The sequence below is a fragment of the Pholis gunnellus genome (genome assembly GCF_910591455.1).
Source record: "Pholis gunnellus genome assembly, chromosome: 1".
In the NCBI taxonomy this organism is placed as follows: Eukaryota; Metazoa; Chordata; class Actinopteri; order Perciformes; family Pholidae; genus Pholis; species Pholis gunnellus.
The window spans coordinates 12366518-12391091 of NC_136528.1; the positions used below are offsets into that span (position 1 = coordinate 12366518).

Below are 24574 nucleotides of genomic sequence, written 5' to 3' on the forward strand. Positions count from 1 at the left end.
GTTGTCTGCCGGCCTCCCTGCCTTTTTGTTATTACCTCCTAAGCAACATTGGTTGAGAATTAACTCCACAGCATGAACATGGTTACTGATAAACACTGAAGGGGATTGTGTGTCATGTGCAGGGGAGCCATGGTTACAAACAATGGATGTTCTGGGAGTTTCTGAATTCGTTCAGTCAGAGGTATTTATGAATTTGGTTTATCACCAGTCAGCTAATGTCAGTGCAGGTCTTTATTTACAGGTCTACTAGATCTTAGGAGTCTAAAACTGTACTGTAGATCTTTAGTTTAGCCGATACACAGCTTTGTAAGAAGGTGAGTCAGATTTACATTTAATCATATAAGTCTAGAGTGTAAATTATGTGAGTGAGCCCGTTTTCCTGGTTGCTTCTCATTAACTTTCTAAAAAAGGAAGCACAGCAGAGTGAGGCCATTACGCTGAGTGTAGACCAGAGATACCGTTTAAAGTGGATATTCAACAGAATCCAAACAGTCTCTGCTAGTAATGTCTGTGATCATTTTATCAAAGAATAAAGAGAATGATTTATTTGAAGAGGAACGATATTATAAAGAGGAGCAAATATGAGACATGTTGTCAATTAAATCTGTTTATTGTTACATGTATCTTCATTTACCATTTAAAACTTGGGAGATGTCCAATACTTCACTGTAGAATGAGTTCTCAGTGAGTGTCCAATGGAGGTTTCAAGTTCCCTCATCATATTTGTGTTAGTTGAATACTGGGCTATGATTGGCTGACAAACTAGTTGAGATGTCACAAAATCCTGCTCGTATGCACAAGTCTAAAACTCAGATATCATTTCGAGAAACTTTGTCACTCCAGCAGTTGAATGTGAAACAGGCTTCTGTCGAGCTGCACATACATCATTCTCCACCGTGAAGGCCAAACATTCGATTGATGTCACAATAAGTGAAACCGTTGTCTGAGTGGCGGCTGGCTTTAATAAAATGCAATCTCCTATTGATTCATCCATGATATTAAGGTTGCAATCAGTAATGGCTGCACCTGATGAAAGCGTTGTCATTCATGTTTTTGGTTTCTCAAATCTTACTCTACACTTCAAGTGCCATTGAATAAAGTTGCATGCTGTCACTTCTGCACTTTTCTTGATTCTTGCGAAGAAATAAAGAAAAATGTTCCACCATGTCTTCAACAGTGCACACTGGGGAAGCCTGACATCTGCTTGTCCCCGTGATGCTGTAAAGGGCAGGCAAGTTCCTCCTACAGCTTTAACTGTAGTTATCAGTCTGATTGTATTCATCCAAGGAAAATCTACTGAGCACTTTTCAGCGCTGCCCTACTTCAAATGTTTACAGCATCATACACCTCCACCAAGGAGCTGCTCAGGATGACCACAATCATCTACCATTGGCCACTTAGCTAAGGGGTTAAGTGCTCTTTTTAAGGATAGTGTGTGTGTCAGAAACAGGGAAGGAAGACAAATCTGCTCTGTATTTCTCTAACACCTGACATTGTTATTACAGTCGCAGAAACAGGAGCAGAGTGAGACTACTTTCTCATCTCTGCTCTAGTGCAGGTTAAGCCTTGTAACTGGAGACGGTTGGTCCTGGTCCCGGTCCCTTCTTGTCACGCGATCATTCACCACATTGTTTAGACGCCTCTGCCAGGCTGACGGGCCATCCAAACGAAGCCTCTTCACTGGAGGACCATCTTCCTCCTCCTCCTCCCCTTCTCCCTTGTCCTCCTCTCCTCTGTCCAACCCCCCATAGCATCGCCTGTTGGGTGACCGGCCCGTTCTGATCATGTTATTGATCTGACGCAGACACTGTGGAAACAGAATAGGATATTTGAAGCACTATTTACTATTCACTTAATCATGACAAACTCAATAATTGAGTTCTGTTAAAAAGCGTTACCTTATGTAAATGTATAAGCAATATATACTATCTACACTGTGCCAAAATAGAATTATGGTAAAATTATATCCACAGACCTCTGGGGGGCTTGAGTTGAAAACGTAGCAGAGTCCGGGTGTACTGGGGGAAGTGGTGTATGAGTCAAGTCGTGAAATGTAGATGAGGTGGCTGCTGGACAGCCGCTGTCTGCGAGGAGATGCTTTCCACTGTCGGGGATATGGAGACAAAGGAGGAGTGTCCTCCTGTACGAGAGTGACACAGCATGTGTTAGAAAACCCCATCTTAAAAGATGAAGTGATACAGTATATTACAGCGGTTTACATATCCATTAATGGGCTTTTTGTGTTTTTTTTTGTGACCCTCTTATTCAGTTTGTCAAAATGTATAGACTTGAAATTCTTTACTTACTCCAGATGTTTGGGCAAACTGTTCGGCAAAGTGCTGCATCTTTGTTGAGTAGATTTGGTTGTAGAAGTCAATAAGATTTCCCTTCTTCTCCTGACTCGGTCCTGGATAATGTGTTGATGGCGTGTTGGGTGTCAGGATACTGACGCTGTGGTCTTCTTCATCTGTAATCAATGTTATAAATGGTCACTTCTCATTGTGGTATTTGCAGTACATTGTCTCCTCTTACATTACTGATATACTGCAGGTATTATATTGTAAGTTATGTTGGTAACTTTATTTGTTTTTTTTATACATTATAAAGTAATTGTACTATGTATATGTGTGGTGTATGTTGAGATGTATTTCTTAACCTGTGTAAATCAGCTTGTATTACAGCGCACTACACTGTATCACACAATTCCTTATTAACCTTTAACACTTATTCATTTGGGTTTTTGTTGTTTTTTTACATATATTCTGACTAAATAGTGTCTTACTGTTTTCTTGTCCGTCTTCCTTGATGCCTCTTCTGGATATCAGCACATTTTTGCAGACCTGAGAACAGAAAATGTCTGTATTCACAACTATTGAACTAATAATTGTCTAAAACACAAAATATGTTACTCACTCTTAATTTGTCAATTTTGTGACACAGGTTTCAGTAACATGTTTAAGTCACACATCTTGTGTTTTAATCATCCGCAAATCAGCTTCCTGAGATAACAGTCACAGTGATTTCAGCTCCATTTATTAACCACACTGTTTTGTTTATGGGTCAAAGATGTAGGGCAGGAATGATCAAAAACTTACGCTTTTGTTGACACGTGGCTGAGACTTGTAGCAATTCATTATGCGTCTGAAAGGTATTTCCAGCTTGGTAATCTGTAAAAGCAATGCCAGAACTTAATAATTCATTATGTACTTTGAACAAGTGCATTTCCTGGAACAAATATGAAAATTCAGGTTTATTAACTGGATCAGGACAACAGACAGACACATTTAAAGTGTAAAGCAGTAAAAACAGTAACTTACTGACCTACAGTAATAATATCCCCTTGACACAGACATCCTTGCATATATACCAGGCCAGCATGTTTACCAAATCAAATGACCATAAAAAGTGCTGAGACATCTCTGGTCTATCGAAGCCCACCTTAGCTATGATGTAGATGGCACACATGAGCAGTTGGTCCAGGTGACGGTCTACCATGAGGTCAGTATGGTACACCAGAGAGTACTCAAAACAGGTCCAGATCTTCAGCCGCAGCTCATCAGAAATGCCCAGTGTGGAACACAGCTCCCTCAGACGCTTGCCCATCAAGCTGTACACCTAAACCAAAGAAGACAACATGACCTCACTCAACATCATCATCTCCAAATATTAATATATATAACAACCTCCCCTGAGAAATGATTACATTCCCACATTACATTGTGACAATGTTATTGTAGATATAATATAGTATATGGGCTATAATAGATAGTAAAAGTATAGTTTGGCCATTTGATCAGGTGGACATGAGCTAAACAGAGCAGAGGCTACGATGTAGTCTGTCACTAACTCGTGCATCATTTTAATCATTTTTAATGTAAAAAAACAATAATCAGATACTAGGATGAGCTGGCTTTTTTCTCTTGATAGAAAATTGTGATTGTAATTGTGGCCCCAATTATCATCGCACTCTAAGAGAATGTTACGGTGTGGTAGATGAACTGACCTTGCGAGCAAACAGATGGAGGGGGTTGCTTCTCTGAGGCCTGTTTACAGCTGATGGGGAACGCTGTTGGTCAGTGCTGACTGACGGTTCAGCTCCTAAACTCAATCCACAATAAGAACAATGTAGCAAGTTTGCAATTGAGAAGTGTATCAAATTGAGGGATGTATTAAATGCATTTGAAATACAATAATGTGAGCTTTAATCCACTGCATTTACTATACCTCCTGGTTGGTTTCTGTCAGGATGAAAGTCTGTTCTCTTGGCATCTTCAAGTTGTGTAGGAAGCATCACCTGCGATAACACAAAGCCCTCATTAAAGCCATGTATGTGTGAAGAAACTTCTTCTGCTTCTGATGTTTTAATAAAGGTCATCATCATTCGACCAGTAGAAAGAAGCATTTTAATCATACCTCTAACTTAATCTAACTCAGAAATTGTTCCCAGCATTAAATCCTGGATAACTCCTGGGGCCAGGTAAAGTGTTTTGGTGTGTTATTGCCAACCTGTTGGCAGGTAGGCAGATGACTCTCGTTGGCTCTGATTTCTTCCCACAGTGGTGAGTCGCTGGTCCAGGCCAAGCTCTCCAGAACTTTCTCTTCCACTTGGGCGAGGTGTCTGAACACAGTGCGAGGCAGGCCCACTGCAGCCCGCAGCACCAGCTCGATCACCTGTCAGATTAGGAAAACCAAACGGATGTTTCCACAACGTTAGATGTGGAGGGGATGTTGCTTTGTTTCAAATCTCAAACCAGATAGGAAACTATCTGTAAAAAAGTGACTGCCTCTCTCCATCCTCTAACAAAACCACTGTTAAGATTTCTATGAGGAAGGAATGCAAACAGACTTTCTGCTGTGATGCTTATTCTAAGAAGCGTCTGTTTTGAAGTGACAAACACTGAATTGACATCTATATGCAATGCAAACTGCAAGCTTGTAGTATAGTAACTAATGCTACTAATTGCTAATGCAACCCATGACAACGGCTATTTGCAAAATCCTGTCTGTGTACATTATCTTATATCATGGACATACATTTTTCATTGAATATCCATGAATGTGGAAACACACCTTCAGGATGTTGTATGGTGCCAGTTTTAAGATCTGAGGGAGCAGAGGGAACTCATATGATAGACGGTTTGAGGATATGGTAATCTCCAGACAGCAGGCCACCAGACAGCATTGGAAAAGCTCCTTCTCCAAGATGACCTGCAAGATGAACCGCGACAAACACTTCACACATCACAAGCAAAAGTGCTTGACTTCAAAACGAAAATGTAAGAAAAATAATGCGATCAAAACTTAAATTTTTAGAGGACATAAACTTGTAGTATAACAAATTCTGTGACTGTTCACACTGTGGTCCTAGTGTTTGTCAGACTCCGGCTCCACTTGTGGTCACAGGGGGGGGGCGGTAGACTCACCGAGATGTCACTGATTCCCAGCCGATTCCTTTCTTGACCGATGAGGTTCTCCAGGATCCTGTAATACCAGATCCCGGCTTCACAGCAGCACGTTGCGGCCAACTCTGTGAACAATATCACACCTATTAAATGTGAAATGTATCAACAACAAGAGCTTAATTCTAGAATATGATACCTATCATTTAAACACAGCCAGCTCTCTCATCATGTAGGGATTAAAAATACTGTGAGCAGACAGTCGTTCCCTGCTGTGCTCAAAGAGACATTGCTTCCGATAGAAACAGTGAATATTTAAAAGCTGCTATGTTTTGTGTCGGGCTGGGCACTGTAGCCATTCATACATCATAAACACTTTGAAGGCCATAATCACCTGTTCTTCAGAAATATTTAAAGTGGGGTAACAGTGTTCCTTTAAAGTCAAATGAAAGCCTTCATCTTGCATTCATCCCAAACATTCAAGTTACTATCACATCCCCTGTCCCATTATTTTAAGATCCTAAAATATGTTAGTATACCGTTGGTGTTCTCATTTCCTGCATTGTCTCTGTGGTGTTGCAGAAATGTGTGCAGCAAACATCTCAGTCTTGTTTTGATCGCCTCGGTTGGATCTCTGGAGCAGGCCCTGAATCAGTTGGTATAGTAACATAGTGGTTAAGTAAACGGGGAAAACATCTGAAAAGTAAATAAAAGGCCACACAAGGTTATAGCATCCAGACATCTACTCAACTTAGCACACCGTTTACACAGAGTGAAACAGTCCTTTGTCTCAATGCAAACCTGTGTGCTTTATTTATACCAATACACCACATGGCAAATGCAGTAAGTAGCCCGTGTTATATTCATGGTAATTTTCAATACTTCACATGCATGTAAGAGATATGTGGAGTGATATTGCAGCACTATCACACAGACAGCATTCTCTCTGTCACACTGATGAATTATTCGGTGTGGTTTCACACTCCGATCAGATCAAACATTTAGAATGTTTGCTTTGTTACACTACTTGCTATGTGCGAACATAAATTACACAGATAACATTGGAATTCTAGCACTAGATGGACCACTGTATGAGTGATAATGTGAAACTGTAGTGCTAACCTGAACATAGCGATCAGGCGGTCCCTGGGGCCAAACCGTGGCCGTCCGTGGTTACTCTGAGGGCCGGCTGCCATGGTGGCCTCCGCACGCACAGAAGATGAGAGTCGGAGCAGGAATCTTAACAAGGAAAAGAAATTTAGTATTGTATTTAAATATTATTGAGTACATTTTAAAGGTGCTGGTAGGTGTGTTACATGTACATCTTAGATAGTAAAAGTTCTCAAACATGGACTACTGCTCCATTTTGGCAGCAGGCAACTTTGCTTTAAGATTGACAAGTGTATTACTTTGTCGGTTAGAGGATGGTGAGCATTTACTGGGTTGAGTGTGAAATTACAAATATTTTAGATGCCAGAGAAGACTTGTGTCTGTAAGAGGGCTTGGAAAACAAGATTATTGTAGGCTTAACGGACTGTGTTCTTTGTCAGCTTACATTAAAGGAGCTTTTGTCCCAGGCTGTATGTGGAAAAGTATCATAATAGAGGCCATGCCTCACCTCCAACACCACCTGACTTAACTATGCCTCTTTTTAGAAGAGAGCTGTTTGTGTTTCAGGTCTGCCACGCCCCTTTGTGATCGCTGACGCAAACACACCTGAGAGTCCTCAGTTAATCAGTGGAGCTTAATATCAGCCCCCAGATCCAGTGTTTCTCCTCTTTTGTTCTCTCTTGGCGTGTGGAGCTGTTGGTTCGCTGCTGCTGCTGCCAAGAGCATTGATACTGCAGTATCTGGGCTTTTGATTGTTTCTGACTACAGAACTATGTGGTCTAACTTTGGGGAAGCTGTTTAGGGGTTCTCTGCCATTTATTTTGTAATTCCTGTGTTTTTTTGTGGCAAGTTAGGGAGCTCAGTATTGTTTTCCTGCTTGTTTCCGAAGGCCAGCTGACCTCTTTTCTATAGCGTGGGGGTTTTGTTTATTATTTTGGCCTTAGAGACCCTGACCTCCACGCTTCCACTTTAGTTGGTTTGTTTCTGTTCATCCATACTTTGTTAATAAATGTAACTGATTGCAGCTGCCTTATCCTCTCATTTTCTTAAAACTCAAGGGTTATGTTACTTCCTGTGTACACACAGGCACACTAAATAGGCCGTAACGCCACCCTTCAACCTTTCCTTTGTTTTAGGCCCGGTGGTTCTTTTACTTTGAGTACTCTTTCCTTCTCCATTAGAGGAACACTGTTAACTCCCATTTCAGTTTAGCTGTGTGTTTGTTCCCCTCCTCTGTCTGACTTAGACAGACCTAAGTGTACTGTGTCTGCAGACGACATGTGGTGATACACAAGGGCATAATTATCGGGTGGGGTTACACGTCTTGAAGTAATCTAGCCATTGAAAATTGCACTGTTGAATTGCTGTAATTCTTTTAGCCAACATGTTATTTCAATGGAAGACAGTCCCTCTACCACTGTGCCAATTCACGCAACATGTTTATTAAAGTTTCTTTTTATTTTTTGTAAATTATTAGTTGTCTGTAACTCAGCAGGCAAAGTGGCCCCATGAACCTGCTTCATGGGGCCACTTTGTGAATTATGAGGTCATTCAGAGGCTGAATGGCCACGCAAACAAACAGAATCACATGGTTGCTGCATCCGTTGCTAGCTAGCTAGCTAACAGCTACCTTATGCTATAAGGTCTTTGGCTATTTGAGGCTAATAAATAAACGACGCTGCGATCAATTAACCCTATTATGTGAGGCAAAAATGAAAGATTATTCGTGATTCATGTGGATGTGATCCAGGGAAGTTTTAGGTCAACCACCCAAATAGGGGAAGTGAAATGTGCTACGAAACAATGTAAACTGAGTCAGATAAGACAGCTCAGGGTGATAGAGGACTGGGTCTGAGTACTTGAGGTTGTGTGAGGTCTAACAAAGAAATGATTTACACAGAATATTTCTAAATGTGCGTAGCATTTGGTGGTGTTGTTGGTTAGTTCCCGGTTTGGAAGTCGCCGGGGCAATTCCTCCACGATAAAAGGACACCGGTACCCATAGCATCACTGCAGAATAAAGGAGACACGTGTCCCCTCCCAATGCATCAGACACATTGAAGCAGGGGTTATGGGACAGAAAAACACTTTCTTATTTTATTTTTAGGGAAAATGTCATAATCTGAGAGTCAACTTGAAATGAGGTTGTTGCCCTCTGAGTTTATACAATAAAAGAAGTCGGATAAAGTGGACAACGTGACGTAGGACAAAACGGAAGAAGTGAAGAAACTCCGCTGTCTTCTTTTGGTCCAGAACTCTGCTGTCATCTGGGGAAAAAAGAATAGCACAACATAAGAATATATTAATATCACAACACATACATGTGTGCCTACTATTACTATTACTACTACAACAATAGTGGTTCTAAAACTTTTGATGACTGATTGCAAACTTGTTCTATGACTGTTTATGACATACTATACTATGACTTTTTTTATGGCTTGCTACACTATGATATTTTACATTTTGTGGCACAACATACTATATTTTTGACGTTTCTTATGAAACTTTTAAGACTTATTTCAAGACATCAAATGTTATAATTTTACTACACCAAGACTTTTATGTCATACTATACTATGACTTTTTTACAACATACTTTGACAAATCATTTTATATGCTATATGTGACATTTGTATTATTATGGCATTTTATAGGTTATATTGTCATGTCATACTGTAACGTTTGTATTTTGCCTGTATCAAAACAAAAAGAACAATATAATTTTTAAATAAACAAGGCATTGTTATGCATTGCAGAATACAATGTTTCAAACTGCGTTTACATGTTTATAATGGCATCACGTAGCGCTAGTCTAGCTCTCGTCATAACACCTGGATAAAGAAACTCCTGCTAGACTAAAAATCGATTTGGCTCACCTGGCTGTTGAGAATTTGCAATTTCTCTCCAACTCTTCTGTTTCTCGAGCAGGTTGTGGCACAGCTCGCTTCACACATCCGCAATGCATGAGTGCTCCTCCATTGCTTTGGTCTGAGCAATTTGTGATCGTGCGCTTGTTGATGTTCAGTGCAACGACAACTTTGGTCCGTGTTGCAAATTCAACACGTACAACAAGTTCCTACTGGTGCATGCGACCCCTCAACCCTTCTGTTGGGGAGCTCCAAAAAGTGCCGGCGACTGGCAAATCAAGGGGAGGGGCTAAAGTCGTGTAATGTTAGCCAACCATAAGATCCATAGGTGCAGTCATATGTGTTGCATAGATGTCTAGTGACAATTTGACCAGGTTACCACGTTGAGAGAGATCGAGCAACCTATCCTTATTAGGCCTATTGAGAAAAAAAAAATCCCTACATCTTACCCATTACATTTAATTTTAGTATTCATTTGGGGTCACATTTTTTTGTTTGTTACTGTTGTTCTAAGGCCAGGTTTGCCTCTGTGAGTGTAAACTGACAGAGACAACACTAATAATCAAAAGAAGGCACAGAGTGAAGAAACACTTGCATTTATGTAAAAGATATGTCTTCTCCAACAGATTCATCTCCAGTTAAACAGATGCTTTCCTCCTAAAGGACCAGAGTCTGTCTGCAGTGTAAGTTATTCTGTGTGGACGGAGCAGAGGCGTCAAAGAATTTCTTTCCTCTGAATGAGCATTCATTCATTCAGTTAATGGACAAAAACGTTCTTCATTTCTTTTACTCTGAGACGCAACAGGAGTAGACAATATAATGCCATGTCATCTCTTTCACGGTTTGTGACTACTTTCCACAGCTGAAGGTTTAAAACCAGACATATCAGTCAATCAGAACTTGACTGAAGCAAATGGAAAATAGCTAAAACAAAGTTTTTAAACTCGGATGGGACTCACAAAAGCCTTTTGTTGTCATGCTTCATTATCTTCCGCATTCTGCCTTTTGTCTTAAAAAAAAACACCAAGTTATCGAAAAACACTTATGTTTCATTGTGCCCGTAATGGTATTTATTCATCTAGATAGTTTTGGCGTGAGTTGCCTTATTTTTGGAGATATTGGCTGTAGAGATGTTTGCCTTCTCTCCAGTATAATGGGATGGGGCTATATGGCACTCGGCTTGTGGAGCAAAGCGCCTAAAGTATACATTTGAAAAACTCAACAGAAATGTCTCTTTCAAAAACAAATCATAACCCGGTTACTCAAGATAATCCACAGACCTTGTTGTGAGCAGTTTCATGTAGGAACTATTTTATTTCAACCATAGTTATATGTATAATAATATGTAAAACTTGCATTATAAGGAAAGAAACTAGCTTTCCATGTCATGTCGTCCGACACTACATGTTTGTTTGGTGTTACTATTTCTCTGGAAACTTTGTAATAAATCAGAAATCCATTTACACGCCGAGAAAAGCATGAACTCTTGCCATGTTTTATGGGTTACACCCATTTCCTGTTTTCTTCACTGACAAGTTTGATTTAGGCCTTTGTTTCACTTCAGACACGTTAAACATTTAAACATTACTCTAGATAACTTAATTCATGTTCTTTTATGATCATATTCTTTATTGTTAGTGCATTAAGTCCTGGCTACAGCAGAGAGCGGAGTCATTATTGGGCTAACTGTATGATGATGACAGTGAAACATTTTGCTTGTCAGCTGAATTTCCATGCAACATGTTGGCGATGTCAACTAAGGTGACATTTTGACTTACAAACAAGACTGAAGTCATAAAGTGGGTCAAAGTCACTTACCAGTGTCTGTCACTCTTGTGAGTTGTTAGCCAGCTTGAGGGTCTTCTGATCTCAATCCCCTGTGTGTCTCTCATGTCCGGCTGGTAACAGAGCAGTGGTGCAGCATGGCTCAGAGTAGTCAACCTGCTGCTCTATTGAGGAAGTTCATATCACGTGGCCTCTGTCAGACAAGCCCCGACTTGTCACTTGGGTCTGGTTGCTATGAGAAGCAATGAACAGCTGTACAAGGAACCCACACAGGCTACTGAGCACCACCAAGAGGAGGAGTGGAGGACTTACAGCAGAGAGGAAAACCTGTCAGCCCTTTGCTGTAACACAGGTGTACTGATGTCTGGTCAGGACACTGTATTTTAAAGCATGTGGTGTTGGGTAAGAGAATTTGGAAAACGTTTGACTACCAATATAATGTGCAAAGAATGTTGGGAACATCAACCAATTACATATTTCTACATGCAGTGGATCAGCAACATCCCGACAGTTTTTGAAATGTTTGTGCAGTACTTGTGTACTGAATGTTGCATTGATTACAACCGCTACATTTAGCACAGAGATAACTCTTATAGGGCTCCTTGTTGCGAATAGCACTTTGATTTAAAAGAGAAACAATTTCAACTTAAAAGAGTAGGATGGTAGTTAGGGTTCAGTTACCTCAACATAAGCAAGTACAGTTTGATTTCTGTCTCTGGAGAGTTGCATGCATAGAAAAACTTAAGCGCTTTCATCCAGGCTCACAAGAAAATGTGTTTCTGTGCCTTCTCCTGAATCTGCTCCGAGTGCCAGTGTGGGAAACAAATTGGAGCCGAACAGTAATAACGTGTGAGGAGCACAAGTGCCATGAAGTCGCTGACGCTGATGATTTGTTGAGTAAGGCCCCAGACAAAGCAACAGGCAAAGGCACACTCAAGTGATAGTCAGAAGAATATGTTTAATAAAAATAATTAAACCTCAAATTTCCTCTATAGAACTTCATAGAAAGTAATCCAATAAATTACAAATGACTTTTAAGACGTATTTTCCTGCACTACATAAAGAATTATTTTGACTACACAGACCACAACTTCAAATATTACAACCGTCCAATGAAAAGAAAAAAAAAAAAGACAGCGACTGACCAGGATATTAGGATATTATCAAGCTTGAAATCAAAATACAAAACCAATGATGCTAGGTTTGTCATCTCAGTGATTACATGTATGAATATGAAAAGAAAGAAAAAAACCTCCCTGTACAGCAGTAGTGAGTTTTGTCATTCCTCTTGCATATTGGTCATCGTTTACTTGTGTTTAATGCAGATTCAACACTGCCTCTCTAGCACCGCCAGCGCTTTGGGAGTCCTTGTACAGTACAACCTAGAAACAAAATGAAAAGACAAGCAAAATGAAAGCGAAAAAGTCCAATCTTGTGTCTACCATCCCCCCCCCCCCCCCCCCCCCCCCCCCCCCCCATTTGTGATTTGTGTCCGAAAGGGGCTCAGCACGGTCATCAATCCCTCAACCCATCGCTGCACAGCAACAAAAAGTAGCAAAAGTCGTTGGACCAATCACCTACAGCAGAAGTAGCAATGGCTGGGTGTTTGCATAAGGGCACTACGAGTTAAAAGTCAGCAGAGGTGCAGATATACAAAATGACAGTGGCATGTTTAAGTTCATTGCTCAGACATAGAAAAATACTCGTACTGTTAGTAATAATATAGAAAGAAAAAAAAAGTGATTGCATTGCAAGCAAAAACCCATGACGAGGTCTATATATAACAGACATACAAGGAAATCACTTAAAAGCAAAATTAGAAATCAAAAAGGGTCTTCAGTCTTTGTGTTCAGACTGCGAGGCTGCTCGTGGTTTCAGCAACTACAGAACAATGCTACAGCAATACTTCAGAACTCAATAGACTGAGCTAATTCAGTGGGGATCCGTTGTACCCAGTCCAAACCAAAAAAAATCATTTTTGAAACGTGTATCTAACAGTCCACTGTGTAACAGCAGTCCTAAAGCGAGCACTGTTGTGCTGAGAGAAAAATTACAAAAAAACAAAACAAAAAAGGTACTTCAGCTGGATCGAACTCCAGTGTTTACGTGTATCCTGGTTACAGCTGAAGGTGAACATGTGCAGAGACGATGAAGAAAATGCACAAGCGTGGACACGGCGCACAAAATCTGAGCAGTTTGTTAGTCAGACAGAAGTTGAATGAGAGCGTGAGGAACGGGATAAGGGCACTTCTACATCTAGCTGAAGCTCCATTCATCAGCAGAATAGAGTCGAGACAAAGAGAAACACACACACACACACACACACACACAACCAACGCTGCAAACTCCCAGCAACACAAGCTGCTTTTTCTTCAGCCCTTCCTGAAGCGAACTCGTCTGGCACTCTGTGTAAAATGTAATACTCAATTACTACAATCTTAGTAAGGTTTTGAACTATTTTGTGCATGTTGCGTTTGTGCCGTGCATGTTGTGAAAGACTTTGGTAGACAGGTGGTCATGCAACACAGAATCCAAAGAACTGTAATCCCCCCCCCCCGAGTTTCTTATGAGATGTTTGAAGGTCTAAAACACTGGCATTAGTAGTAGTTTTCTACTGGTCAGAGATTTGCAAGGCCCCCCTCCCCCCTTCCTAAATACACAACATTCAGACTGGAACATTATGGAAGCAGGAGACACCAGGTGAGTGGAGTCCAGCCAGAGACAAAACAGTGGAAGCTCTCAGTAAAAAAGAAAAAGGCTTCTGACACACACGTTCCAGCAGAGACGAGGACATTATGTACACGGACAGCAAGAAAACACAGCCATGCACAATGAAGCCAATCCATCGAGCACAGTTGAGGTAAGATGCAGTTTAATATGCCGGGGTTGTAGTAATAATATCCACGTCATCAATAATCCTGAATGACTCTTCTACGAAGAGACCACTAAACTAAGTCAGGACCTCAAAGGGTCAAAGGGCAGTTTTTGGCACACAGTAAAAGGTTGTTTTCTATCCTCACAGCTCGGGGAGTTTATTAGACTCTGACGCTGTAGTCCAAATCAACAGATGTGCAAGTGAACGTGTATGCCGACTGAGAGTAGCTAAAGTGCGCCTTGGACATGTTGTGACATGTTTGTAAGGTTATGGTGAAAATGAGGAGTTTCTGAAATTAGATATCAATGTGAACAATTAAACCTATAAAAAAAGAAATAATGGCAGAGAAATGAACTATGATCCATTTTGACGGATTTAAGTTTGTGTGTTTGATTGAAAAAAGGAAAACTTTCACATCTTTTCCTCCATAATCAAAGCGATAATAAAGCGGGAGCTTCAGGTTATTCAGCTTCCAAAGAACGACGTGAACTGATGCAGAAACAAACTCAACGTGATATGAAGGTAAGTGACGGGTAAGTGAGGCTGCGTGACTTGTGCACTGGCGTGGAACATGGCAGACAGTGAATCTACAGCTTCAGTGACATTCATTAGCTGCCCAAGTTATTGCTGACATATCCAACGTATGATCTGCAAAGCATAAGTGTCAACGAACCTGTAAAAGTACCGACTATTTACAAGAGAAACCAAAGTGTCTGTCAAGAGTCGTTCCCCCCGGCCCCCCAACAATCAAAATATATTAATAGTACAGCTCAACGAGCGTGTTGATGTAGTTTCACTTTTTTAATAAAATTAAATCCTGACATAATTACAATAATGCCGTTTTTTGTTGCAATTGTACACAATTGTGGTTCACAGAGTTCAGAAATCTACTAAAGTCTGACATGCAAAATGTCTCAAAACAAGACTGTACCTTGTGAACAAACACTGAAATTTTATTTCAGTTCTTTTTAAGTCAGTTTTTCCTGTTTTTGTAAGGTTTTTGTAGTCTTTATTACACAACATTTTAGTTAGTTCTTGTATTTACATGTAAAGAAATCGTAACATAAGTGCTGGAAAATCCATATATATGTGAATATATGTATACATTTCTAGGCGATACATAAATAAATTTATAATTATATATTCATGGGTTCAGTTCTAATCACTAGAGTCTGAATCATCTGATGAAGAAGAGCCCCCAGACTCTGATGAAGACGACTCCGCTTTCCCCGAACCCTCAGGACCACTGTTCTCCTTTTGTTCTGCTGAGTCCTCTTCATCGTCTTCTTCTTCTTCTTCGTCGTCTAATGCCTCGTCATCCTCGTCTCCGTCCCTCGCTGCCGCTAGCCGCTCGATCTCCTGCGCCGATGACTGCGAGACCGCCGGCGGAGGAGGACGAGCAGGAGGGAGGGCGGGGTCACCGTTTGAGCTCTGCGGCTGTGTGGCAGACACAGGAAGGTTAAGGCCTGGAGTGAGAAGCATCCCTGGGTAAAGCATACTGGAAAGTAACAAGGGGTTAAGAGACAGTGGGTGACTGGAGGCTGCAGAGGCAGCTGAAGCACTTTGTGGGGCGGTGGCAGAGGAAGAGGAGCTGGAAGTGGAGGAAGGAGTAGTGTTCGACCCCTCTGTCCTTTCTCCTTTGGTGTCTGAGGTGTGAGCCTTAGAGGCAGACGGCTCTGCTGTTACACCGCTGGCGGTTCCCTTCATCTTCTCCTCAGAGCTTCCTGTGCACTCCTGAGCAGGCTTCCCAAGCAAGCTACTCATGCCAAGCAGGTTTGGCAATCCAGCCATACCAGACAGCATCATGGGAAACATGGCAGCCAAGTTACTTGCAGCCATGTTGCTAGCGTCGGACGGCAGCCCCATCAGGCCCGCGGTGAGCTGCAGGGACTGTAAGCTCTGGAGGTTTTGCTGGAAGGCCTGCAGGCTGGTCAGGTCCATCCCAGAGAGGAGGCCGTTGGCCAGCAGGGGGTTCAGGCCCAGGGCGGAGACCGCTTGGTTGGGTGCTGCTGCAGCTGCTGCTGCTGCCGCCGCCGCCGCCGCCGTTGCCTTGGCCAGAGGATTCTTAGGTCGACGCCCACGCCGGCTCACCTCCTCAGGAACGATGGGTCCCGTTAGGATTCTGTCAAACATGCTCTCTGGAAGGTAACCCTGGAGACAACATGGAAGGTATATGCATGGTTACCAGTGGGGTTAACTAACACACACACACACACACACACACACACTCACTCACTGCTAGTTTATTAGGTACACCGAGCTAACACTAATGAAGTCCAATACAACAGCCCTGCAACAATTCAAAAGCATCACAACCTATAAAATCCCCTCCCTAAAAACACATTATGGCCTTCATGAAAGGATTTGTTGCTGTGCAGTTGTATTAGTTTTGGCTGGGAGTCACTAATAAACTGGCAACTGGCTGTATATCCACACTGTTATATGGCCTTTCATGATGTAACAGTTTTGATCTGATGAATGTGTTACTTTGTGACTCACCGACTGTTTGACCACGTCAGCCCATTCAGGTGGGACTCCGTACTCTGGGTTCTCCTGAAGGAACCGGCACAGCTCCTTCAGAGGAGGAGCAAAGGCTCCACCAACCTACAAGCAAGATTACAGACAACATGAACCAAAGTGCACAACAGGCCAGATAAATATTCTACATTTAGGAAACATAGTCATCTAAGACGGGGAAGGGCACTCCGACAGTCAACCTAACTGACAGAACATTCAAACATCACTTCCTTTGCAAACTCGTTTAAAAAGGCATAAGTAGTATCTGACAGGAACACGTGTACATTATTTGGACAGAGTGAAAGTTACAGCAGTTACAGCATACTGTTAAATAATTATTCACAGAGCTACAACCTAGTTTTGGCGTGGTAAATTATTGGGCATTAAATACATGGTTTGTGATTATGATATCAGGTTTTTAGTGTGTTTGAGTACAATAACTACATACAACACACCTTGCGGGCATTTCTCCTGTTGATGATCTGAACCCTTTCCTCTCCGGTCAGACTGTTCACATCTATCTTGTTGGGGTTCCTGCAGCGGTGCCTCTTCTGCTTGGGCCGCCCGTCCTGGAAGTGGAACTGCATTTGCATCTTATTTACACCCTGGACACAGAAAATGTCAGCATATTTATTCCATGAAATCTTAATTTAATCTGTGAACATCTTTTTATATCATACAGCTGCATATGATCTGATCATGGATTTACCTTTACCATCACTATAAACAGATGTTTAACTCACTAAAAAAATATTTTTTTGTTAACTTTCCTGTAACGCCACACAAACCTTGTATGCTATGGAAGAATTAAAAAGGACTCACAGGGATAAAAGCTCCCGTGTCTGACACAAAGCCAGGGTGCTCCATTAGCCACTGTTCAAGATCTTTCCTCCTGGGAGCATCATCCCCAGCAAGCCTGGTGCCATCTTTGAGGTTGATGACGGGGACCCTGCTGTCGGTGTCCTCGGGGACCTGATTGGAGCTCTGGCTGAAACCCGGCACAGGGGCCACAGCCATGCCCACCTGGCCAATACCGCCCCACCCTGGAGGTACCTGGAGACACACGAGCACAAATCAGTGTTTTATATTATTTACATTACAGCTCATCATATAGAGCACACTGGGGCAAACAATGACTTTCTTATTATTCATGCATTGTAATATGTACAAATCACCATCATTTCTTATTTGAAGGTTTGCGGTACCATGAACCTGTATTATGGCACACATGCTCCTCAGATAGCTGCTTACCTGATCAGGAACAGAAGGGACTCTACTCCTGTTCATGAAGAGCAGGTCCATCCCCTCCACGTTCTTCCTCCTTCCCCTCCGCCTCTTCACCACTGGCTGACCATCCAGTACTCCGTTCAGCCTCATCTGACCAGTAAGACCTGGAGGCACTGCAGAGGAAGCACCTTGTTAGCTGTGAACTACTGTGTGAAGTTTGGCCTAATTACAAGTGAAATGATGAAGCCTTAAGATACAGTCTCTTTCTGCTTTAAATTAGCTTTTTAAGATATTCATCTCCAGCTAGGTATTTTATGAAACGGTCAGATGACATATTTCGGACTGAACATATACATGTTTCTACTATGTAAAAAGCCAGTAGGGCTGAAGAAGATGGCTTGTGTAGATGCAGTCTTCAAAGTCACAAAAACAAGACTTTGCTGCCATCTAGTGGTGGTAAAGAAAACAGGACGGACCATCTCGCTCAACACATGCTGTATGCACAGGTCTTACTGCATTTGCTGTATTTTAAATAAACACACCAGTCTGGAAGCTGCACTGAGGCTTGGTGATATCAGCCAGGCCGGTGTCCGAGGCGCTCTGCAGCTCATGAAGCCGCGCCAGGTACTGCTGCTGGGCCTGGGGGCCCTCCTCCGACTCCAGGGGCCTCTTCAGAGGTAAACCTTGTTTCTGGAAGGTCAACTTCAGACTTCCCTCCTGCTGTACACACAGACAAACATGGTGTTGGAGACATCTTTGATGATTTATGGTCTTCTTCTGTTTTGGGAGTTTGTCTATCCAGTGTTTTAAGGATCATAAAGCAAATGTGTCTTGTGTCTTTTTCAATTATCATTTCATGTGAAAGAATTTCTTACAATAAAAGCAAATATTTCCAGGTATTTCCTTGTTGGTAATATTGGGACACATGAACACACAGAGGGTAGTGGCCAGTAGGGCAGTGAGTAAAGTCTATCCACAGTTTGAACTGTAGTGGGAAGCCATGCCAAAGAGATCGCTGTTGTCAGCATAAAAAGAGTTGATAGGTAACAAACAGCAGGTGTCTGAGGGTCTGCCACGGAAAAGAATGAAAAAGCAACACAAAAGCAAGGAATAAATGGAAGCAAGTGAGAGGCCTGTAAAGTTAATAGCCATGTCGCCTTGAAGCAAATTACAGAACACCCACAGCCAAGGTCTCCATTTCAATCAGATTATAAGCAAGACCCCTTCAGTATAGAGAGGCTTCAAACTGAACCTTATTATATTCTCATGACTGAGTGATTTGTGCTCATGTAATCACAGCCTCAGAGCCCAATTCAAACTGAGTGTGTGGGAAAAGGGAGGAAGGCTGCTATTAAATTAATCTTTCCTCCTGCCAGGCAGTCAAAACCACTAATCATACCCAAAGGAAAGAAGGAAGAAAACCAGTGAAACATGCTGAACACGGCAGCTAGCACCGGCCATGGCAGCGGAAGTAGTAGGGTCCTACGATTAGGGCAAAGCGGAGGGAGGAGGGGAGGAAGGGAGAAATCAACATACATCGTTGAGTTTTACTGAGAACTCCTTGTTTTCTGCAACATGCTTGGTCACCTTTGACCCCTGTGGTGAGGCAGAGGGGTCCTCGCACAGGCTGTTGGCGTTGTCCAGCAGCTTGGTGGTGTAGAAGGAGGCCACTGCACCTCCAGGCTCGTAGACCCGACGTGTTCCGGGCCACTTGCCCTTCAGCACCGCCTGGCAGATGCTGTCCAGGCGGTTGATGATCACGCGATCCTAAATGAACAGCACACACAATCAGCACTCAAACTCGGTGAAATCAGTTTGATTTCCCTAATTAACACATATATGTTGCAAGTTTTTGTGTCAAATTGTTTTTATGAGCTATGATCATGAAATACTTATTTAGTGATTAAATATTCCCCCTTTAGCTGAATACGTGATTTGATGCTTTGTAAGCCATGCAGTGTTGTTATGCATCTCTGCATCACCACAGTTACAGCAGTTCACCTTTGGCCAGTAGGATGCAGCGAGCATGTATCCTCCTCCCTGGAAAGGATGTGACGAGTTGTTGGTGATGCCGTTCTCCGCTGCATGGGTGTCTTGGGTTTCGTCCTGCGTAGTGCTCAGAGACGCCACACTGTCCTCATCGAAGCCCTTCACACTTGTTGCTGCAGGCACTGAGAATGTCACAGGACACAGACACAGACATTAGAAACACACTTAAACCTGAGTCAGAGAGAAAGTGTGCAGACACAGTTTTATGTATTAAGTTATGTATATTAAGCTTCTTTTGTCACCTACACATTACTAGAAAGAGTTTGGGTTTGAGGTACTCACCTTTGTTCTTCCCTTCCTCTCCCTCACTTTCACTGTCATCAGACGATGATGATGAGGACGATGATGATGAAGAGCCAGAGGAGCAAGACGATGAAGAAGAGGAGGAGCTGGACCCGGAATGTGACGAGGAAGAGGAGGAGGATGAGGAGGAGGAAGAGGAGCGCGATGAAGAGCTTGAGGAGGAGCCACCTGAGTTGGACTCTGAGCCACGCCTAGCCTCCCTGCGTCTCCTCTTGCTGGCCTTCTTAGGCTTCCTCTCAGAGGAGTTGGGTGTGAGCGGTTTGGTTCGTGCCGCCACCATCTGCCTCTCTTTATCCCTCGCTTCAGACAACGGCTTCTCCTCCAGACCTGTGGGAGTAGCCGGTGCTGGAGGAGGGCTCCAACTCTCCTCCTGCTTCTCCCGGCCCTCCTCCCCCTCTGAGGCTGGTTCCACTTTGGGTACAACCCCACTGGGCTCCGTCTCTCTCTGGGCAGGGGGAGGCAGCGGAGAGGCTGTCAACACTGAGCTGGGGGCCTGCTGGCACTGAGGGTGTAGAAGTGGGGTGGATGTGCGCGATTGCTGCTGGGTAGCTTTTGTTTGGCTGTAGTTGCGTTGGGCAGCCATGAAGCTGAGCTCAGGGTCTCTCAGAATGTGGTAATCTGTGCGGCTGACGCCGTGTTTGGCAGCTCCAATCAGCAGGTCACGGTCATGGCTACCAGCCTCCCACCAGACGGGAAGGTCTGAGCTCATCTGGCACAACGGCAGGCGCTCATAGAGTAACTGATGGCAAAGAACCTGTTCCCTCACCTGGCGAAGCAACTCTACTCTGTACAGTGTACGAGATGCTCGCTCCTCTGTGATGGGCTGGATGGTCAGAGACAGATCCACCGCAGAGTCTGGAACAAAGAAGAAGGTGTGCGAGAGAGAGTGAGAGGAAATAAACGCTGCTCTACCGATACAACCCAAAGACCTGTTTGTGCCTGGAGTCCAAACATCACACTGTTTGTCTTTCTACAAATGATTAACCTTATCAGCCTCAATACTGCTGAGCGAGCTTATTTATTAAGGTGCCACTGACCTCTCTCCAGAATCAAACCATGAATGAGTGCAGGTCATACGGCAATAACCGTAAGCACGGTTACATTGCCTTGTAGATGTCACATCAGGGCATTGTGCAATAAAGAATAAATCCTAATATGGCATTTTCACTGACACCAGCTATTGGTTGACAGATACAAGACACATCATACTTACTTATTTTCATTTCATTCATCAATTCATTTGTTACTAAAAAATGTTTAGCAATTGGACGAGCATAACTGCTTGTTATGATCATAGGGTATAGCATTTAACAGTTTCTGTGAGTGACTGCTTCAAGTAAAAAAACACAGATGCGTTTGTCTGAGTTTCCACACTTCCTCACTTAGTGTAAGGTGTACAATTAACGACTTGTGTGTGTGTGTGTCTACATGTGGTAATAAGCAAGTAGATTTCTGACCTCCCTCTTTGGGTGGCAGGCGACACACCCTTCGGCACATGGCGGTAAAAGCACACAGGTATTTCTGCAGGCTCTCGTCAGTCTTTTTGTGCAGCCGAGCCATGGCCCTGAACTTGGTCCAGTCGAACCGGCCAGGGTTTGGGTCGAAAACGACACCAAAAGTGGAGACCACACGGTAGAAGTCAGCCTCTTCGCGCCTGGTCCATCTGGGGAAAGTTAGAAAAGCAGCCTGTAGTGACAATCTAATCTTTGATATTCTTTCTCACTGATCAAAACCTCCAAGATGCATTTCATGTCTCAGCCAAACATCGACCGGCTCTGTGTTCTGACCTTTGCTGCCGTTCAATCTTAGCAACCATCTTGGGGTTGAGGGTGTCGTTGAGTGAGGGGGGCAGCGGACACAGTGGAGCAGACAGTATCATGGTCGACGGAGACGGAGTCTGAGTCTGGTGGATCTGGTGGATCTGGAGGATCTGCCGGCTCTTGGTGTAGCGCTGAGAGGCCGTGATCAGTCGCCTCAGCCTGGCTGTCAGCACCGAGGGGGATGGCCAGTAGGAAGTTTCACCTCCTGTCACTGGAACTGCGTCTGGATCAGAATAATATATAGCACAAAGAACGTTCAAATTCCCCAAATCTGCATGCCATTATTTCCACATTTGTTAATTTTTGTAGGAAGCATGTGGCGCACGTGTCATTTTCCTCTTAACTTTAAAATTCACAACTTTTCAGATTTCTGCCGTATGTGGGAAGCCTGTATTTAAAATAATCATAGTAAAGATAATCCACTGTGGATTACAAGCATCTAATACTCACCTCCGGCATTGTCAGTGACAACCAAGTCTCCAGGAGAAGAGGCATCATCCTGCATGAGAAGACAGTGTGTGTTTATGACAAAACATACTCAAACCAGACTGTGATATGTTTAATTATAAATCACACAGGGGGGATAATTCCATCAACTAGTCAGACTGATATGCTTTATCACAGGATCAACATGCACCACTGGTTCACGTGGCCTTACCTCCATATCGTCCTTCAGCAGAGCTGGAGCAGGCTTGTACTCGGGGTCATCCACATCCCTGCACACACACAGATAAAGTTTGTCAGTTTTACAGTTGACAACTGAGCAGACACATTTCGTTTTTAAATATCTAAACTTAAGCAAAGCACATTAAAACAAAAAGGCCACATAATGTTAGTACTGACCCATCCATGAAATCGTTGCCTCTCTGTTCGGCAGCGATGGCTTTCTCATCTGGTCGTCCCACACGGTCTAGGAAGCACAGGGTAGGGTCGGCACGGACTGTGTTGTACTTCTCATAACCTGGGAGAGCACAGGCGGTAAAGCAAATACAAAAAAAAAGTTAGCATAGGGTAACACACGGAAACTCTTAGATAGTGACCAGGCAATATACACAAGCTGGAGGATTTCCCACAATCACCTGGTATCAAAGGAAAAAGTACGGACAGTGAAGCCAAAAATTATAACTTTTTTTTCCTGTTTTAAATACAGTTATATAGTTACTCGTTTTATATCAGGTACTGACTTTTCCCCTTCTGTAAAGTAACCACATATGCTTTCAGAGTATCGTCGAGACTAACTTCAACTCTAGGGCACACATTTCTCATTTGGATTACCTTATTTAAAATAAACAAGTCACAGTACAGGTTGAGGTTTCTCACCATGCTTATAGACACCCAGCAGCAGACACTTGTCACAGATGGCATCCCACCACAATGCTGGCAGCTCCGAATGGTCAGGGTCTGGCACCCAGATCTTTATCTCACTAAAGAGGAGGAGGAGGACATTTAGACAGATACCATGTAGGGGAATCTTTATTGATTAGATCCATTTACTGACTTTTTTAATCTGCTCCCAAATGCGGTCTTAGTTTGGTTTTATACCACTAATAACTGTTCATGAGGTCCAACACAGAGCTCCCCATGGAGTGCTTTTATTGTGAAACAACAAAATCGGAATTGTGAAACAATAAAAGCTTCAGATTTTCTTGTTAACGGCTGTCTTTATTAAACATTTTGAACATCGCTGTGTAAAAGTAAACAAAAGTGAAAAAGTCCCCATCTTTAACCAGCAGATGGAGCTCTGCAACCGTCTTATTCATTTAGCGGATCAGTCGTTTCTTCCTTCAACAGGTTGATACCATATGCTCACGACCATGAATCCATCTTACCAAACTATTCTATTATCTGAGCAGGTCTGGAATCCTACAACCACACTAGGCAGTGTTGGGTACCATCTACTGTATTACATTTGTTAAATCAAGTGATTCAAGAGTCTCTAAAAAAAAGCAAACAATGATAAAAACATAAGGCAGCAAGTGTATGTAAGGTAAGGTAACAGCTGCTCACCTGGAGTCCACGCCGTCGAGCACCGTCTGGGCCTGGCTTCCTATCACCTCTTGTTTCAGGTAGTAGAGCATTCTGACCCTGAGCAGCACCCTGCACAGAGAAAACCCACTGGTCACAACAAAGCCCTGACCACGCACAAATGCTGAGCGAGCAGAACCAACACACGCGCAGCAACTTGTTGAACACAATGCAAACGAGTGAAATGTGTGACAATTTAATCCTAAAACTGCCCCGCATAGTCCTCGTCCCATCATTTCACACAAACAGCATATACTCTACTGAATTTATGTTTAATACATACACCTGTACTGTAGGATTTCTACAGCTATAAATCATAAATCATTTATAGCTGTACAGGCCTTCCACAGAGCAGGTATACACAACAGGCCTCATCAATTAAGTTGTTGAATTAGAGTTTCACTGAAGTCGACACTCGTGTACGGACCACATGGGGAGTCATGGGCAGCTCCACAGCCAGGCCCCGAGGACTGAATGAACAGACAAACGGTCGCTCTCCAGTCGTCGTGTGGTCGTGCTCTGGCAGTAGATGAAGGCTGGGAAGTCGAGGCTGACAAGGTAGCGAGAGGCTGACTCACAGGGGAGACATTAGCT

General features: G+C 43.0%; 2 protein-coding genes across 5 annotated transcripts in view; both read right to left on the bottom strand.

Annotated features, from left to right (window-relative positions):
• Positions 1-598: 598 nt before the first annotated feature.
• Positions 599-11324, bottom strand: LOC306697685 (retinoblastoma-like protein 2). The gene is made up of 14 exons (XM_079161707.1): positions 11198-11324; positions 6522-6638; positions 5939-6045; positions 5424-5527; positions 5071-5208; positions 4507-4671; positions 4225-4294; positions 4004-4098; positions 3439-3615; positions 3096-3167; positions 2783-2840; positions 2307-2467; positions 1976-2140; positions 599-1807 (listed from the first exon to the last, which is right to left on the bottom strand). The coding sequence occupies exons 2-14, from the start codon at positions 6593-6595 to the stop codon at positions 1550-1552; spliced, it is 1644 nt and encodes a 547-aa protein (XP_079017833.1). The 5' UTR covers positions 6596-6638; positions 11198-11324; the 3' UTR covers positions 599-1549.
• Positions 11325-14825: 3501 nt separating this feature from the next.
• Positions 14826-24574, bottom strand: part of chd9 (chromodomain helicase DNA binding protein 9) — a 64807-nt gene continuing 55058 nt past the window's right edge. For 3 of the 4 annotated variants that reach the window (XM_079167352.1, XM_079167353.1, XM_079167355.1), the window contains 16 exons: positions 23963-24052; positions 23276-23379; positions 22799-22916; positions 22614-22671; positions 22406-22454; positions 21923-22178; positions 21593-21798; positions 20115-20990; positions 19785-19954; positions 19320-19550; positions 18326-18503; positions 17808-17956; positions 17379-17609; positions 17012-17161; positions 16539-16643; positions 14826-16190 (listed from right to left, as the gene is read on the bottom strand). In XM_079167352.1, the coding sequence (XP_079023478.1) occupies positions 15198-16190; positions 16539-16643; positions 17012-17161; positions 17379-17609; positions 17808-17956; positions 18326-18503; positions 19320-19550; positions 19785-19954; positions 20115-20990; positions 21593-21798; positions 21923-22178; positions 22406-22454; positions 22614-22671; positions 22799-22916; positions 23276-23379; positions 23963-24052 (3964 nt within the window). In that variant the 3' untranslated portion in view covers positions 14826-15197. The remainder of the gene's footprint in view (positions 16191-16538; positions 16644-17011; positions 17162-17378; positions 17610-17807; positions 17957-18325; positions 18504-19319; positions 19551-19784; positions 19955-20114; positions 20991-21592; positions 21799-21922; positions 22179-22405; positions 22455-22613; positions 22672-22798; positions 22917-23275; positions 23380-23962; positions 24053-24574) is intronic. The other variant, XM_079167354.1, reaches the window with a different exon arrangement.

What these genes read in the sequence shown, in the direction of transcription:
- LOC306697685 (XM_079161707.1), bottom strand. Translation starts at nt 6,595, where the DNA reads ATGGCAGCCGGCCCTCAGAGTAACCACGGACGGCCACGGTTTGGCCCC. An exon ending in AGCCACGTGTCAACAAAAGC is followed by an intron (nt 2,841 to 3,095) that starts GTAAGTTTTTGA and finishes TTCTGTTCTCAG; the next exon opens with GTCTGCAAAAATGTGCTGAT. An exon ending in GGAAGACGGACAAGAAAACA is followed by an intron (nt 2,468 to 2,782) that starts GTAAGACACTAT and finishes CATTGATTACAG; the next exon opens with ATGAAGAAGACCACAGCGTC.